This window comes from Megalops cyprinoides, chromosome 7 (genome assembly GCF_013368585.1).
Source record: "Megalops cyprinoides isolate fMegCyp1 chromosome 7, fMegCyp1.pri, whole genome shotgun sequence".
Classification (NCBI taxonomy): Eukaryota; Metazoa; Chordata; class Actinopteri; order Elopiformes; family Megalopidae; genus Megalops; species Megalops cyprinoides.
The window spans coordinates 586,705-604,405 of NC_050589.1; the positions used below are offsets into that span (position 1 = coordinate 586,705).

A 17,701-nucleotide genomic window follows, 5' to 3' on the forward strand; every position below is an offset into this window, starting at 1 on the left:
TGGCTCATAGCACTGTGGAAGACCCATTTCAGCACTGAAATGGTGATGTGTGTAGCTTTAGCGATCAGCTCACCTCTGTGTCGCATTTAGCCCATGTTGCCCCCTCTATCTCCCGGCCTCACCCTGCCCTTTAGATGAGCTCATTAGTGACATGCGGGCGTAGACACAGTCTCCTCTCACACATTATATCCTTAGTTTTGTGTGTGTTTATTGCTGTGTATGTTTGTGTGTGTGTATGTGTTGCTGTGTGTGTGTGTGTGTGTGTATGTATTGATGTGAGTGCGTGTGTGTGTGTGTGCGTGTGTGTGTGTGTGTGTGTGTGTGCGTGCGTGTGTGTGTTTTGCTGTGAGAGTGTGTGTGTGTGTGTATGTATGTTTTGCCGTGAGAGTGTGTGTGTGTGTGTGTGTGTGTCTTTTGCTGTCAGAGTGTGTGTGTGTGTGTGTGTGTGTGCGCGCGCGTGTGTGTATGTTTTGCTGTGAGAGTGTGTGTGTGTATATTTTGCTGAGTGTGTGTGTGCGCGCGTGTGTGTATGTTTTGCTGTGAGAGTGTGTGTGTGTATATTTTGCTGAGTGTGTGTGTATTTTGCTGTGAGTGTGTGTGTGTATATTTTGCTGAGTGTTTGTGTGTGCGCGTGTGTGTATGTTTTGCTGTGAGAGTGTGTGTGTGTATATTTTGCTGAGTGTGTGTGTATTTTGCTGTGAGTGTGTGTGTGTATATTTTGCTGAGTGTTTGTGTGTGCGCGTGTGTGTATGTTTTGCTGTGAGAGTGTGTGTGTGTATATTTTGCTGAGTGTTTGTGTGTGCGTGTGTGTGTATGTTTTGCTGTGAGAGTGTGTGTGTGTATATTTTGCTGAGTGTGTGTGTGTTTTGCTGTGAGAGTGTGTGTTTTTCCAAACCCCTGTGTACTCCTGTATTTCCTGTTTAGGGCACTTCCTGATGCACTACGATGGCTTCCACTACCAAGTCAGCGACTTCCCTCCTGCTCTACCTGCGCGCTCTTTACGAAAGGTACCCCCCACCCCTACCCCCCGTGTTTGCTGAACCCCTCACCTGTGCAGGTGTCCCCATCTTCCTCACTCCCAAGCCATGCCAGAGTCACTCCAGAACTGTGGCTGTGATCCTGTCTCTGAGTGACTGTCTCTGTGATTCTCTCTGTGACTCTCTCTCTGTGACTCTGTCTCTGTGACTCTGTGTGACTCTGTCTCTGTGATTCTCTCTCTGTGTGTTTCTTTCTGTGACTGTGTGTGATTCTGACTCTGTGTGTCTCTGTCTCTGTGATTCTCTCTCTCTGTGATTCTGACTCTGTGACCCTGTCTCTACTAGATCTATATCTAGATATATTTAGTTATATTGAACACTTTGTCCATTTACACACATTATCCATTTGTACTGCTGAATGCTCTGAGAAGCAGAGTATAGTGTTCTTTCTCCTGGGCCTGAGCCTGCAGCCATCTGGTTACTGCTCTCTGCTCCCATGTCCTCTGCCCTGAGAGAGGGCAGTCGTCTCGGAGGCGGGTGTGAGTCAGACCGTGTCTCTCTCCTCTCTCTCTCGGAGGCGGGTGTGAGTCAGACCGTGTCTCTCTCCTCTCTCTCTCGGAGGCGGGTGTGAGTCAGACCGTGTCTCTCTCCTCTCTCTCTCGGAGGCGGGTGTGAGTCAGAGCGTCTCTCTCCTCTCTCTCTCGGAGGCGGGTGTGAGTCAGACCGTGTCTCTCTCCTCTCTCTCTCGGAGGCGGGTGTGAGTCAGACCGTGTCTCTCTCCTCTCTCTCTCGGAGGCGGGTGTGAGTCAGACCGTGTCTCTCTCCTCTCTCTCTCGGAGGCGGGTGTGAGTCAGACCGTGTCTCTCTCCTCTCTCTCTCGGAGGCGGGTGTGAGTCAGAGCGTCTCTCTCCTCTCTCTCTCGGAGGCGGGTGTGAGTCAGACCGTGTCTCTCTCCTCTCTCTCTCGGAGGCGGGTGTGAGTCAGACCGTGTCTCTCTCCTCTCTCTCCCTCCCAGGCTCCCCTGCACCCCATCCTTGCATCGCCCACCAGCTCGCAGTCTGGTCTGGATGGCAGTAACTCCACGCTGTCGGGCAGCGCGAGCAGTGGTGTGTCCTCGCTGAGCGAGAGCCACTTCGCCCCGCCCACCGATGCCGCCCCCGTCCCGTCCTGGATCGCCGACAAGGAGGCGGAGTCGCCCTACCTGCACGTGCGCTACAGCTCGTCCGAGCCCGAGGTCCTCGACTCCGCCCGGGCCCCGCCCTGCCGCAGCCACTCTGCCCCCGGCGGAGTCTGCCCCGCCCCCCAGGACGGCCATCTGCACCAACACGGCCCCTACTTCCACCACGCCCCGGCCCCCTGCCTGCCCCCAAAGCCACACCCCCGCGAGGGAGGCGTTCCCGAGGAGCACCTGCCCCGCCCTGTGCTCGTGCCACGCAAGATCTCCCAGCAGTCCCTGCTCAGCAGCAAGGTGGAGCTGGCGCGGCTGGCGTGGGGTCACACCATCAGTGAGGAGTAGAGGGCAGCTTGCCACAGCACCCCCCAGGGGTAGGGAGGACATACTGCAGTCTCTTTTCCTCCAATCCGCTTCCTGAGTTTGCCCTGACTCCGCCCTGCAGTCTGAGCTTCCTGATGCAGGAGAAATGCTCAAATACAGTTATAATTATGACATTATTAACATTTTTACGTGTGAAATCCTTCTGAAAAGAAAGAGAGCATTAACTGAGGCTGAGAACAGCCTGTTTGTGTCCAATATCGGGGCCTGTAGGTCTGTGGGCCTGGGCAGTGTTTCGCTGTGCTGTCTGAGGGAATCTGTATACAGCTGTATTTATCCTTAAAGGCTTCATCAGTCAAAATGGCAGCTTTCTGCTCAGAACCAACTCAAGGAATCAAGGTTTTAAATCTCACTCTGCAGGGACATATCTGATGTACGCAGAATGCCTTGCACAGCCCAGTTTTACTGAGATGGAAGTCTTCTGCCTGCATGTTTTTTCCGTTCAGGAACCCAGCCTGTGTTACTGGTGTTTGATATTGACTGAACACAGTGATTACCTTTGAACAGGTAACACAGGTAGAACCAGGAGAAGGGGCTGATGGAAGATCGGAGGGGGTGGGCAGATGCTGATGGAATGAAACTTTTATTGTTGTTTTTGGTTCCAGAAAGGGCACATTTCAGCACTTAATTGTGGAAATGGTTTTATTATTATTATTATTGCTGTTTCATACCTCAGTGAGGGATATTGTGATGTGTTAAGCATTTAGAAACTGAGTGTGGATGAAGCCCTGGTGTGGGGGTGTCTGCTGGCAGCAGGATTTTCTGTGGGTGAAAACATACCCCTGGCAAGCTGTCATTTGCTTATTGTTCTTATAAATAAATTTTAATATACTTACCATAATCTTGATTCATTGCTTTAAAATGAGTGAATATTGATAAATCTTATTGTTGTAACTTCAGTAATGATCCTCATGGTACATGTGAAGACAGTCTCACCTGCTCTCTGTTGGGATAGCAGACACCCCCTCCTGGGCAGGTTACCTGCAGCATGCAGGTATGGTTCAGTAGGACCCAGCCTGGGAATGGAGCCCGCAGCTGTCCGGCAGCAGACAGAGCTGTCTGTGAGTATCAGAGATACGCAGCCAGGCTGTGAGTTTGAGGCTCAGAGAGGCCCTGTGTGTGAGGCTCAGAGTGTGAGAGCGCTCAGTGTGAGAGCGCTCAGTGTGAGAGCGCTCAGTGTGTGAGCGCTCAGTGTGTGAGAGCTCAGTGCGTGAGTGAGCAGAGAGACCCTGTGTGTGAGGCTCAGAGTGTGAGAGCGCTTAGTGTGTGAGAGCTCAGTGTGTGAGCGCTCAGTGTGTGAGAGCTCAGTGTGTGAGCGCTCAATGTGTGAGTGAGCAGAGAGGCCCTATGTGTGAGCGCTCAGTGTGTGAGCGCTCAGTGTGTGAGGCTCAGTGTGTGAGCGCTCAGTGTGTGAGGCTCAGTGTGTGAGTGAGCAGAGAGGGCCTGTGTGTGAGTGCTCAGTGTGTGAGTGCTCAGTGTGTGAGTGCTCAGTGTGTGAGAGCTCAGTGTGTGAGAGCTCAGTGTGTGAGGCTCAGTGTGTGAGAGCTCAGTGTGTGAGTGAGCAGAGAGGGTCTGTGTGTGAGTGCTGTGAACTGCAGAGGCTCTTTGTAAAGGTATCACCTCCTGACATTAAGAGGCTTATAGATTTCCATTAAGCTCCATAATTCCTCTTGTATCGCCCTCCTGCAGAACAGGAGATGAGGTGGCCACCAGAGGTGTTAGCATCCAGTCACAATCTCGCTGCTGCACCCACACAAATGCTAAATGCTATCCCCTTAATAACGTGGCTTAACATGCTGTCTCTCTTTCATTTAAGCAAGGTACTTTAGTGCTATGTTGTTTTTTAGAAGTATGGAAGAGTTTATATTTTTGAAGTAATAAATCTAGACCTCCCCAAGGATGATATGTGTAGATATCGATGTGTTAGTCCTTGTATTACTGTGTGAGGAGAGAAGATGTTTTGTATGTGACCTAAATGTAAGATGGGAGTGTGGATCCCCTTTGGGGGCCCTGCTGTGGGTAGCTAGGGGTGATGGGTAGGGGTCGGGGGTCAGGGGTTGGAGAACAGTAGTGTTTGAGGTAAAGGAAACCTGCTGCATAAATGGCTTCATGTCTTTCCTCAGTCACTTCATCGAGCGCATGTGGGGAAAGTGGAAGGCCTGTCCAGGTCATGTGACCGATCTGAGGTGTGCCGGGGAGGTCCTGTCGGGGCTCTGTGTGGCCCTCAGCGGTGCAACGCTGTGACGTCACGCTTACGTCAGCATGTGCTTAACAGACTGTCAGATCTTTCCACGAATGTAGAGTCTCTGACAGAGGGACCCTGTAGAATATATGGGAGACTTTTATGAATTGTGGTTGGCACAACTGTGCTTTTATTTTTCAAACAAGACTGGTGTTTATTAACAATGCCGATAACTTTGCATATCACCATTAACAATTAACTGATATGAATAATTATCAGTGATGTCATATAATTATCTGACTCTTGTATTCTGTTTGGGGCTGTAGTCACCTTCAGGTCTCTTCCTGTTGAAGATCATTGACCGTTTCTTGTGGGTAAACCGCCAGAAGCACAGCCCTGACCATCTGTGGTGTAGGAATCCGTAGAATGCTGATCAGAGACAGTGTGAATTTGGAGGGCGACCATCTGCAGATATCGCTGTAGAAACCCTGCTCGATCCTTTGGGGGTACTCGCTGTCTGAATCCCATTTTGTGTTGCTTTTGTGAGGAGATGCTGCATTACAGTCCCTGTATCGTCCTGTGTTAGAATCTCTGTCCCTTTCCCTCCTCATACATGTCAACGTCTGAAAGCACCAGGTGATTACAGAGACACATTTCACACTGCTGTAATCCCTCTTTCTGACTCTAAAGCTGTGCTTTTGCTTTGAATATGGGCGTGTGTAAAACCCCAGGGATAAATATATGACCTGCTGCGCATGTACATCTAATGAATTTAACCCAGCCTGTGTGGCAGTGCCAGATTGTCAGAGCTCTGATGGCCGCATTAGCTGTGCACAGTGTCTGCATGCAGAGAGCAGGGCGGGGCCAGAGAGCGCTGAGGGAGACGGACAGCTCGGGGGCGGGGCCAGAGAGCGCTGAGGGAGACGGACAGCTCGGGGGCGGGGCCAGAGAGCGCTGAGGGAGACGGACAGCTCGGGGGCGGGGCCAGAGAGCGCTGAGGGAGACGGACAGCTCGGGGGCGGGGCCAGGATTCTCAGCAGGCTGTATCATCCACCACAGGAAGAGTCATAGTCACTCATAGTTAGTGTGGGATCCTTCTCTCCTTCCTCCTGTCCTTCCTCTCCTCCTCCCCCCACAGAGATGGACAAATGGCATGGAGTGTGTATGTGTGTGTGTGGGAGTGTGTATAGGAGTGTGTATGTTTGTGTGTGTGCATGCGTGTGTGTGTGTGTATAAGTCTGTAGAAAGAATATAGATTGTCTTGATACCTGAGGCAGGTAAACCCCTGTACTTCTAAGAGCCTTTGCCCACCCCACTCAGGAAAGCAAAACAGGTCACAGATACAGCACTTTGTGTGTTACCTGATTTTACTCCTTCCTAAAGCGAAAAACAGCCATAAATATTTACATTTATCTACATTACTTAGTTAAGAATAAAAAATGATGTAATCATTTTAATAAGATGTCTTTACTCTGCTTGTAGTGATGGTTTGGTACTTCACAAATGCCTGGTCTTCATAAACGAGTGAAAGTGTGAACTCATTCTGTAAACGCAGTGTCTGCTGTGCAGTGGTCCAGCACAGCGTCTGAAGACTTTACCTTTTTAATGTTTTACATTTCCTGTGTGTTTGTTATGTCTTCATAAACCATAGATTTTGTAGGTTAACTTTTCGTATATAAAGAAATAAATATGTGTATATTTTAAAGTTGTGCCCTGAGGTATGCTTTTTAATTGTTATTACAGGGCCAGGTTTTCACCACAGAGCATTGTGCAATACAAGATCATACGAAATGTTTATACATACAATAATTAAATATATGTGCAGGGATGTTCTGTGTCCTGAAAGATCAGGTAGTTATTCTGAATGTCACTTTATTTCTGCAACATATATTGGGTCCTCTAGGCAGAGAGGAAATAGCCATTTCTTTGATGAGGTAATTCCGCAGTAAGTTGCATTACAGGCAGTATTAATGTGGGTGCAGTGCTGTTGCACAGGGAAACTTTTCCAAGACATTAATTAGATAACATGCAGCTTCTCACAGAAAAAAAATGTTTCTCTTAAAATGAACAGTATCTTGGCATTGTGCTCTCCTAAACAGATATACAATGTAATGTGCCATATGTCAATTAGTCATAAATCTGATTTAGATGACTATTTTTATAAGTGATAAACTACCAGTATTAAACAGATGTTTTGTCAGGAACTGGGGAGAGAGCAGTGCTTTTCGGATGAGAGAGTAAATCCAGAATGCTACAGTACTGTGAGAGGCGTTTTGAGAGTCATTGTGGTTCTTTAAAAACTCATCCTTTTCAGCTTTACTGTGTGTAAATAATCCTTCCTGAAGCTGAGTGTTTGTAAAAAGGGCAAGCCTTGTATAGACTGTGATTGTCTGCCTTGTGTTTTATGATGTAAATGTGTTTTTGTAAAATTAAAAATAATAATGAAAATGTGTATTTTGCGTTAGACAAATCTTAACTGGAGGACAAGCTAAGTTTGAAGTTGAAGAAAATAAATGCAAACTTTGTACAGTTGTTGTAAAAGTACTTTCTTGTACATATTGTGTTAGCATGACTAAAGTGTGTTGTGGATTTTAGATGTAAATACACCTTTTCCTACTCACTCCACCACTGCAATGTGGAATTCATCAATAACGCTTAATATTAAAGAGCATTACGTCAGCTGTTCCTCTGTCTCCTTTATTGTTCTTACGGAATGTGCTTTTTCTTTAGGACGGATTTTCAAATCTGCTTGGACTCATGCAGTTGTTGAATCTGAAAGCATGTCTGATGAGTTGGGGGTTAAAATGCAAAAAGTCTCACTCTGACTGTTAAAACCTCCTCTGTCACCAATTCAAGAGGTTAATTATCCTCTGATTAAATTATGAATTCTATACCTGATTCCTCAAATAACTTGCCAATCAGTTAAAAATGTGTGTATTTATTGTACTGCAGAGCTATATACAGGCCCATTAATGACTGCTGGGATTGGCAGGCAGAAGCAGCAGAACAGTTTGCACTGCAGGATTCCACAGCATAAGCACCAGGGAGCCAATGACATGCGGTGCTACACGGACAGATATGCGGCATTCACCATGCGGCATCAGGTTCAGATAACACAGAGTATAAGAGCGGTAGCCAGAGACAGAGACAGTATTCCAGGCCAAAACTGGCCAGAGACCAGGCAAGGATTTATTTAGAGAAAGCAAAGGACTCGACAAATAGTACAACTGACTACGTGCAGGCAGGACGGCAAGGCTCCAAGGGGATGAGGACGTCAGCTAATGTGTGTGAAGGCACTGGAATGGAAGGGCCTTACAGCTGAGGACTGCAGGATCAAACCCGGTGGGAGGCACAGCTGTTAGCCTCCCTGGAGCAAAGTGCTTAACCTGAATAGCATTGTAAATGCCCAGGCCTATAAATGGCTAATGTGTGAGATATGAAATATGTGTGGCCCTGGAAGCCAGCTAGTGAAACAGTGAAACAGATAATGGAATGAATCCAGGGGCAGGCCGTGGGAACACACTCAGGATTACTGATAAACGGTGAAATCCAGTTGGCAAAGTGTTGTCTTGATTTGAGGTATAAAGCTAGGTTCAAAAAATGATTCATTCAAAAACAAGACACGGGCACCACTGGACACATTTTAATAGTTTATACCAGTTCAGTAATATACATACTATGAGTAGTCGCTCATTGTATTTAATGATGTTTTATTGTATGTATGGTTTTATGTATAATTTAAGATTCTGTGCAGAAAACATTATATGGCAAATTACAACCACTACTATTATAAGACTTCACAGATGTCGGTCTCTAACGCTACAAAAGATTGTGGATTTTTCCGTTTTTTTTGGAAAATACATCCAATCAGATTGCGCCAACTCGACTATGGCCCCGGAAAAAAAGCCGGACATCCAATCATAGAAAAGTTCGTGGAGCGTCGCAGAGGATCAGCCAATCGTGTTATACGACGTGGCGAGCGTCATAGGTATCAGCCAATAGGAGTGCTCTCTGGGTGAGGAAATGTGGAGTGTTGAATGAGATCACTGCCTGTGTGTTAGCTTGGGAAGCCGGCTAGCCAGATGCTATATCGGAGGCGAAAAGAAGTGCAACTTTAGGAGAAATTCCATGCGGTATCTTTCAGACTAACCATTAAATTTCTAAGTAATCATTAGCTTCATTTTTTGAGCTTACAATGTTGTGTTTAAGCGGTTTCTCTGTGGCGATCGCCTTTGTATTAACGCCTAGTATCGTTAGTGGAGCTTTGAAGGAAGGCGAGTGCGAAGGTGAGTTTTGCTTTCCAGCAACGCGGAAACCGCTCGCAGCATTTACATCACATTACATAACAATACATTACATTACATTACATTTCACTGGGATTCAGTTTAGATCTAACTATGCAGCTACAGATAAGGGGTAGGTTTGGGGTAACTGTACAGCTCCAGATATACTATAAGGGGTAGATGTGCGGGTAACTATACAGCCACAGATATACTGTAAGGGGTAGATTTGGGTAACTATACAGCTAGAGTTATACTAAAAGGGGTAGGTCTAGGGTAGCCAGCTAGCATACCTAATTAGTTGGCTACCTGCAGTGAAAAAGTGGGTAGCTAGCTGGCAACCTAGCAAACCAGACAGCGAACTAGCGTTACCTAATCAACTAGTAACTCAGTAAATTAACAAGTAACTGGGCCTATTTAATAGTCAGCTAGTTAACTAGCCAGTCCGGAATCAGCATCTCCATAGCTGGGTAGCGAGTATGTCACAAACTTGTACAGTCAGTTTGTCTAGTCTAGCTAAGTAATGTTGGTTTTGTTGTATGAGTTAAATAACAGGCTAGGCAGCTAGTTAGAGTTTAAGATGATGACCTAACTAGAGAACAGCAAGTTTGCCGGATCTAGCTAGTCACAAAACATGGGCTGTAATCTGAAAGCTGTCATATATGTGAGGTAGGCTGGCCATACGTGCGCATAATATACCGCACGCTAGCGGGCAGTTAAGCATGGCTGTCCGTGTCCTCTGAACTGAACTCGCAGAATTTCATAACGCAGCGGATTCCCTGAGGACAGCCGGCTGTCTGGCTAGATTTGGTGCCTTATGGTCACTGTTTCATTAGGGTAACTCCTCGTCTGTCTGTCGTTTCAGTATGTGTCACCTTTCTGGGGAAATTTTACCAGTCTCTGAAAGACAACGACGTGAAATTCACGAGCGCAGACATTGAGAATGCGTTGGTCAAAACCTGTAAAGACGCTAAAGGGAAAGACAACAGGCTGGTAAGTGCAGTCTTGTGCAATGAGTGTATAACTCAACCGAAGGAGGAATTCTGTGCCAAACATGTCTCTGCTTACATTATCTTCAGTGCTACTACATCGGAGCGACAAGTGATGCAGCCACCAAAATTATCAATGAAGTTTCCAAGCCTCTGAGCTACCACGTGCCCGTGGAAAAGGTCTGCGAGAAGCTGAAGAAAAAAGACAGCCAGATTTGTGAACTCCGATACGGTAAGATGGGGAATGTTTATTCACAAGTCCTGGACCAATAAGTGAAGTACCTGAAAATGTGAAAAAGAGAGGGACATAAGGAATGTGAACAGATATGAGCAGCAGTTTGCAGTGGTGGCTGGCAAAGTGAGGGTTTCTAGGACAGATCGCAGGCTGGGAAACACAGGCCTACCCAAATGGCTTCTGTGAGCTTCCAGCTCTATTAATCAAAGTAAATATGAAAATAGTTGCATTTTGGGTTTTGCTCAGCTAGTGATGATCAGATGCTTCTACTCCTTAAACTGAGAAATTTGCGTTCATGCAAATAAATTCATGTGGTGAACTTCCAAACCTGGCTTTCTATTGCACTTTGACAGTGCGTCTGTGTGAAATGCTGTAATGGTGCAGGAAAGTAGTGTAGTAGTGTGCACACAGTAAGAGGTGAAATGCATCATGGGAAATGCCATAACGCTGTGGGTCACTGGTTTAACCTGACTCTGGTCCCTGCTCTCTTGCTCGGTTGCTGTTTGGAGCACTGAGGACAAATGGACAGAAGTCCTCTGTTAACGGAAGCCAGTTTAACAACTGCACAAAGCTTCACTCTAAAAGTGAGCTTCCTGAAAGCTGTCTCTCGCCTGGCTTGTGTTCGGCCACCAAGTTCAGCTTTGCGTTCAGGTACAGTGGGGTGATCCCAGAGGACACGAGTCTGTCCAAAAAGTAGGATCCATTTGCATGGCATTTTCCTGTGGGATGTCTCAGGTCAGGTCATCTTCTGTGGTCAGTTGTGTATTGCAGTGCAAGTGTACATAATCTCTTCCTCCTCATCATCATCATTATTATTTAGCAGGCACTCTAATCCAGAGCGACTTGCATAAGTTGCAATTTTTATATGTTATCCATTTATACAGCGGGATAATTACTAATACAATTCTGAGTAAAGTACCTTGCTCAAGGGTGCAACAGCAGTGCCCCAGTGGGGAATCGAACCTGCAACCTTTCAGTTACGAGTCCTGCTCCTTACCACAATGCCACACTGCTGTCCTTAGATAAAAAGCACTTAGTGATATTTACTATGTTGCTATGCAATTGCTGTATCTGTGGGTGGATTTATATGTTTATTACTTTGTTTTCTTTGGATTTTGTGACTAAAAATTACAGGTTTGTGCCAGGCAGCTCTCCTTTGCAATGTGACTAGATTGTACGAACACACCAACATCTGCCAAATGTAGTGTAGCCACACCCTGGTCAGGTTGGGTAGCAGGTAGCTAACTCTGCTGGAGTTTCCCCACTTTCAGCGCTGCCCCACCTGCTGTTGGCTCTGTGTGAGGCAGCCCTAACAGCACAGTCAGGTGCTGCTGGAAATTAGCCTTCAGTCTGGCATTGTTTTTTTCCTTGAGCTCTACGTGTTACCAGCATTGCTCTACAGGCCCTGATTTGTGTAACTTTTGTAAGCAGAGTGGTTTTTCCATTGTTAGTCATTAGTCATTGGTTACTGTGTCAGTCAGTGAGTAACTCAGTCACCAAACTGTGTCCCTCCAGACAAACAGCTGGACCTGAGCACAGTGGACCTGAAGAAGCTGAAGGTGAAGGACCTGAAGAAGATTCTGGAAGAGTGGGGTGAGGGCTGCAAGGGCTGTGTGGAGAAGTCTGACTTCATCCGCAAGATTAATGAACTCATGCCGAAATACGCCCCCAATGCGGCCAAGACACGGACAGATCTCTGAGCTCCTGCGGAAGACCATTCCTGGGGTCAGACAGCCCCCTCCTCTCATGGACCACCTGAGAAAGACTGCTGTATATGACTGTAGTTTCTTGTTAAAGGGATAGGCTTTTTTATAACTTATGGCAAAATGGTATCTTCAACTCAGAACAGGAAAAGACACGTGCTTGCTGTGTCAGATTGGAAGAAGAGCTGGTGTTTCTCTCCCACACTCACTTTTGATGTTCAGCTGGTTTCTTATGTATGAAAATGTGCAGGAATTCTTTTTTTTTAATAAAAAGAAAGTGAACATGGACAGAAGTCCCTTTGAGAAGCTCCAAGGATGTGATGATGTAAACATGCATTTACTGCTGTTGGTTTAGCTTCTGACTCAGCCTTGTGCCCGTTGATTGGTCAGTAAAGGGTACTGCCACACAAGATGCACTGTATTCTGACCACAGACAGGCAACGATTAAAATGCGTACATTACATTTCTGTTTTTTAGTATGTATTGCCGTGCACTGCATACCTCTTGCAGCAGGTCAACACGTGTGCAGCTAATGCGCAGTGTAGGCAGGGTAAGTGCACACCTGTGCACACCTGGGCGTTATGGAGGGGGGGGGGGGGTGTTAAAGAAAATGCAAGATGGAACTTTCAAAACAAAAGCCTTTTGTAAAGTATTCAGTGTATGTTTGAATTGACCAGTATGATTTACAGTTATGACCACTGATATGTTTGTGTATTTTAGCTGTTGATTGCAGGGATGGATGATCCCTACCTGCATAAGTGTGTGCAATTAACCCTTTCTGTGCTGAAAAGCCCCTTATCTCATCTGAGAAACACGTCTACAAGAGGTTGTTCCTCTGACAGGCAGTTCTTATGTTCATTCAAAAACACATCAACAGAATTCAAACAGTTCAAAATAAAATGCTTCACCCACTGACACATTATGAAATTATTTTAAGTATATTGCATGCTTCTGTGGCCTATGATTAGCCTATGATTTTTTTCATTCAGCAGAACACCTGTAATGTACTCTGAGCAGGTGTAGAGTTTACAGATCAGTGCAATCAGTAGAAAAGGCTTGTTTTTCATTATATCTCGCAGGTGTCAGTCAGTATGCACCCAATGTACAAAAAATACAAGTTGAACAGATGACAGTCTGCAACAGTAGTGTTTCAGTAGCTGTGCAATACTCTCAATCGAGTAAACAACTTAAAACACCACCTGTCCCTGCGCCAGAAGAGCAAATGAGGCAGCAAGCTCGTCATTTCACCTGTACGTACTACTTCCTGGCGTCTAAATGGTTTACAGAAAGTTACTAGAATAACCCCTAAAGGTGTGGTCTGGTTGCAACCCGCAGACGGCAATATAAACACTACATGCACCTTGGAGACAAATTCGTTTCCCCCGTCACATGATAGGGGTTTTGAATGACATCACCAAATATTTTGCGTAATAACAACACAAATATTCTGGAGTTCGCACAAAAACCGCCCGACGTTTATTTCAGATCTCGTTTACTCCCCAACAACTTGCGGAATCTGACGGTGCAGAGCGGGACAGAGCGCGGACTCCGGCGGCGCAGACCCGGGCCGCACTCCCGCACGCTCCTCCCACCGGAGGCACGCGCACACGCATTCCTTTTGTCCAACATGGCGGCTTAGTGCAGGCTCGCGGATGCTCTTATGTTTTATGTTTGTTTTTGTTTTTTAAATCGGAATATAAGCCAGGGCCATCGGAGCCGCGTGTTTTGTTTTAACTACGTGCATATTTTATGTGCAGCGCCTGCAGAAACCAAGGATATATCGATTTGTTTTGCAGGTAAAAGGAAAAAAAGTTTGAGCATCATTCAAAATAAAATGAAGAGACAGGCCGAGCGGGACTCGAGTCCGACAAGAGCGATAGCGAAGCGTATACGGGAGCGGGATCGGGACCGCGACGGCAGCCGCCGGGAGGACGTCGTACCCCCGCCTCTCGCTGCATTGCTGTCCGAAAGCCGAAATTACCACAAGCACCAGGCTCGCAGCCGGAGCAGGGAGAGGGACAGACTCCGGCTGCGGGAGGAGCGCGGTGCGGCGGACTCTCTGCACCGGCAGCATCACCGCGACCTCGGGCTCAGCAGCCGCCCTCCGCTGCGGACCACAGCGGTGCTTCCCAAAAGCAAAGCGGCCACCGAGCTGCTGACCGGCCGCGGAGGCGGCGGCGGGCTGGAATATAAGACTTTGCTCATCAGCAACCTGGGTTCGCAGCTGTCAGACGAGCAAGTGGAGGACGGATTGTTCCACGAGTTTAAAAAGTTCGGGGACGTGAGCGTGAAGCTCTCCCACACGCCGGAACTGGGTCGGGTCGCCTACGTGAATTTCAGGCACCCGGACAACGCCAAGGAGGCCCGGCGTTCCAAGGCGAGGTTAGTGATGTACGATCGCCCGCTCAAAGTGGAGGCAGTGTACGTGCGACGGCGCAGCTGCACGCCGCCCGACGCGGGCTACGCGCCTTTGCACGGCCCTTACCCCTACAGACAGCGGTCCCTGTCTCCGGGGGCAAACAAAATGCGCGACGCCAGAGCCCGGCATTACGCCGCGGAGGGGCTGGGGTTGAGCCGGGACCGGGAGCGGGCGTTAGATTATTACAGCATGCTGGATGAAAGGGCGCGGGCGCTAGCGTACCAGCCGCCGGAGGAGGACTTAATGCCGGAGGACGACCAAAGGGCCACCAGGAACTTATTTATTGGTAACCTGGACCACAACGTGTCGGAGGCGGAGCTCCGCAGGGGTTTTGACAAGTATGGGATTATCGAAGAGGTGGTGATCAAACGGCCAGCGCGAGGGCAGGGTGGTGCGTATGCCTTCCTCAACTTCCAGAACCTGGACATGGCGCACCGGGCCAAGGTGGCCATGTCGGGCCGCGTGTTTGGTGGAAACCCGGTGAAGATCGGCTACGGGAAGCCCAACCCGACCACGCGTCTGTGGGTGGGGGGCCTGGGGCCGGGGGCGTCGCTGGCAGCCCTGGCGAGGGAGTTCGACCGCTTCGGCAGCATCCGCACCATTGACTACGTGAAGGGCGACAGCTTTGCCTACATCCAGTACGAGAGCCTGGACGCGGCACAGGCGGCGTGCGCACAGATGCGGGGGTTTCCGCTGGGGGGTCCCGACCGCAGGCTGCGCGTCGACTTCGCCAAGGCGGAGGAGCCGCGCAGCTACACGCCGCAGTACGCGCCCCCGCCGCTGCCGCCGCACTACGACCTGCTGGCAGATGGGTACGGCTGGCACCGCGGCCTGGCGCAGGAGCTGCGGGCGCGAGACCGCACCCCACCCCACGCCCTCTTCCCCGAGCGCGACAGGGACAGGCCTTTCCTGGACCGGGCCGACTGGGCCGGCGCCTCTGACGCGCTGGAGGCGTTCGGGCGGGGCCGGGCACGCAGCCGGAGCCGGGAGCGCTGGGACAGGGAGCGGGAGGCGGAGCGCGGGACGAGCAAGGGGTGGGAGGAGCGTCGCAAGCGCAGGAGCCTGTCCAGTGAGAGGGCGTGTGAGGACAGGGGACGGGGCAAAGCGCGGGCGCAGCCGCCTGAGGCCCCCGACCGCAGCCCCAACGAGCCGCCCGCCGAGCCCCCGGAGCCGCCCGCCGAGGACCGCGCCACGCCCGGCGGCCGGGACGAGCCCGAGCGGAACCACCGGCCCAGCGAGGCCGAGGCGGAGCAGCCCGACCCCAGGAAACCCGGCTCGCTGGCAGAGTTCGCGCAGACGTTGCCTGCCGCCTGGCACGGCAGCCTGGTGTTGAAGAACAGCAGCTTTCCCACCAGCATGCACCTGCTGGAGGGCGGGGCCGGCTTCCTGTCCGCCCTGCTCAGGGACCAGGCTGCGCCTGCAGGTCACGTCGCCCAGTTGAAGATCGCGCAGCGCCTGCGGCTGGACCAGCCCAAGTTGGACGAAGTGACGCGGCGGATGAAGCAGGGTGGGGCAGAGGGCTACGCGGTGCTGCTGGCGGTGCAGGGGCCCCTGGACCGGGGCGCGGCCCCGCCCGAACCCGGCCTGCAGACGCGCCTTCTGCGCAACCTGGTCACCTACCTCAGGAACAAGCAGGCGGCGGGCGTCATCGGGCTGCCTGCCGGAGGCGCCAGGGAGCGGGAGGTGGGGGGGATGCTCTACGCCTTCCCGCCCTGCGAATTCTCCCAGCAGTACCTCCAGACTGCTCTCAGCGCCCTCGGCAAGGTGGAGGAGGAGCACCTTGTAGTCATAATAGTCAAAGATTCAGTTTAACAGACACTTTTTATTCTTGTGTTTTTTTAATGACACGTCCACTGATAGGCCCTTGGGATTTGCAGGAGAGTGTCAAAGAAAAGCTGTTTTTACTGTGTCTTTTCCACGGTGTGCTGGAGGAAGGGAGTGCTGCTATATCTGCAACAAACAAACGATCGTCAAGATGGGTGTGAGCGCAGGAAGGACGGCCTTTCTGAATGTGCTGTATTGAGAAACTGACCAAGTACATTTATTTCCCCAAGGCAAGTTACTCAGAATAACTCAGTAGTGAGGTTAATATGTTTACACTATTTGTTTTTTTCTAAACCAGGTGCCAGGACTTTTTATATTTGTACAGTCTTAAAAAATTGTTTCAGATGCTGTGCAGTGGAACCTTTGCAGGCTGTTTTGTGTTCCCCCGGGGTCCAGTTTAATGGATGCGGACTTAACAGGAAGTAGGGAGGTGGTTCTTACAGCGTTCTCTAACTCCAGTATCCTAATGACAGTTTTGTGATTCTGTTCAGTGAGAGGTTTGTTCCCTCTGTCAGCTGTCACTGTTTTCTATTTTTGTTGTATTTTAGTATATTTTTCTGCAATATTATGATGTATGAATCAAATGATGTCATGATAGCTGTTCTGTTACATTTGAGAAGCAGTGTTAAAACAAGCTGTTTATTTATTATTGCTTTTGCTGGTTTATATGAACAAGTTTTAGCTCCAACCTACCTCTGTACAGCTCGACCCAGCTGGTACTGAACGCTCCAGTCTGCAGCTCTCCGACCGCCACTTTGGTGTTCTCTGACACTAGACCACACACTGTTAGTTCTAAAAGCCTGAGTGTAAACTTTGGTTCATATGTTTCCCTCATGTCTGTGCCCTTAGACATGAACATTAACACTACTTAGAGGGCTGTGTTGTGGCGAATTCAGGCCTCATGGTATTGTATGGTGACACTAATGGACTTTTGCTTCACTACAGTTTTGGTTTCACAGACCCGCTGCTCTGGATTGGGAGTCCTTTCAGTCTGCCTCTGACGCTCATATTCATTTGAGCTGTAGTTTAACGGAGGACCGGCGTTATCGTGACACTGCTGACAGAAGGGTGCTGCGACGAGACCAAGCAGACGCAGGTTCAACAGACTCACCTGAGCTGGGCTCCACTTTTATTTTTAAACCTGTCACGTTTTAGACTTTCGTCACAACAAACTTCATGATCGCAGTGGACAGATTGGGTGAATGAGACTGATGCCAAACGCAAATGGATGTGTTTTAATCAGCCACTGAAGCGTCTCGTTTGCAGAATTGCATAAAGTCGGGATCACTACGTGTGCACCTACCGCTGCCTGACTGTTGGGGAATGAATGATGGCACCTGTGTTGATACACATCTCCTGAAGCCCTCCAGGTGTGATTTCACAGTGATGAAACGTCCTGCTTTCAGCCCTGTCCTCCTCCTGTCCCTCCCACCCCCCTCCGCACCAGCTGCAGGTCAATCATTCACCCACAGGTGGCAGTGTGGAGGAGCGGCTGGGGTTTAGGGTTTGTAACCAGAAGGGTGTATGTTTAAATCTTGTA

General features: G+C 49.1%; 3 protein-coding genes across 5 annotated transcripts in view; all 3 read left to right on the forward strand.

The window, feature by feature from the left end:
- Positions 1 to 3,694, forward strand: part of LOC118780461 (dedicator of cytokinesis protein 3-like) — a 65,740-nt gene extending 62,046 nt beyond the window's left edge. For all 3 annotated transcript variants that reach the window (XM_036532944.1, XM_036532945.1, XM_036532946.1), the window contains 2 exons: positions 925 to 1,007; positions 1,993 to 3,694. In XM_036532944.1, the coding sequence (XP_036388837.1) occupies positions 925 to 1,007; positions 1,993 to 2,493 (584 nt within the window). In that variant the 3' untranslated portion in view covers positions 2,494 to 3,694. The remainder of the gene's footprint in view (positions 1 to 924; positions 1,008 to 1,992) is intronic.
- A 5,079-nt stretch (positions 3,695 to 8,773) lies between these two features.
- On the forward strand, positions 8,774 to 12,824 carry LOC118781034 (mesencephalic astrocyte-derived neurotrophic factor-like). Its single transcript, XM_036533876.1, has 4 exons — positions 8,774 to 8,997; positions 9,857 to 9,984; positions 10,071 to 10,212; positions 11,731 to 12,824. The coding sequence occupies exons 1-4, from the start codon at positions 8,907 to 8,909 to the stop codon at positions 11,913 to 11,915; spliced, it is 546 nt and encodes a 181-aa protein (XP_036389769.1). The 5' UTR covers positions 8,774 to 8,906; the 3' UTR covers positions 11,916 to 12,824.
- A 733-nt stretch (positions 12,825 to 13,557) lies between these two features.
- Positions 13,558 to 16,149, forward strand: LOC118781118 (putative RNA-binding protein 15B). The gene has a single exon (XM_036534008.1). It carries the CDS (start codon positions 13,579 to 13,581, stop codon positions 16,147 to 16,149), a length of 2,571 nt encoding a protein of 856 aa, XP_036389901.1. The 5' UTR covers positions 13,558 to 13,578.
- The last annotated feature ends 1,552 nt before the right edge of the window (positions 16,150 to 17,701 follow it).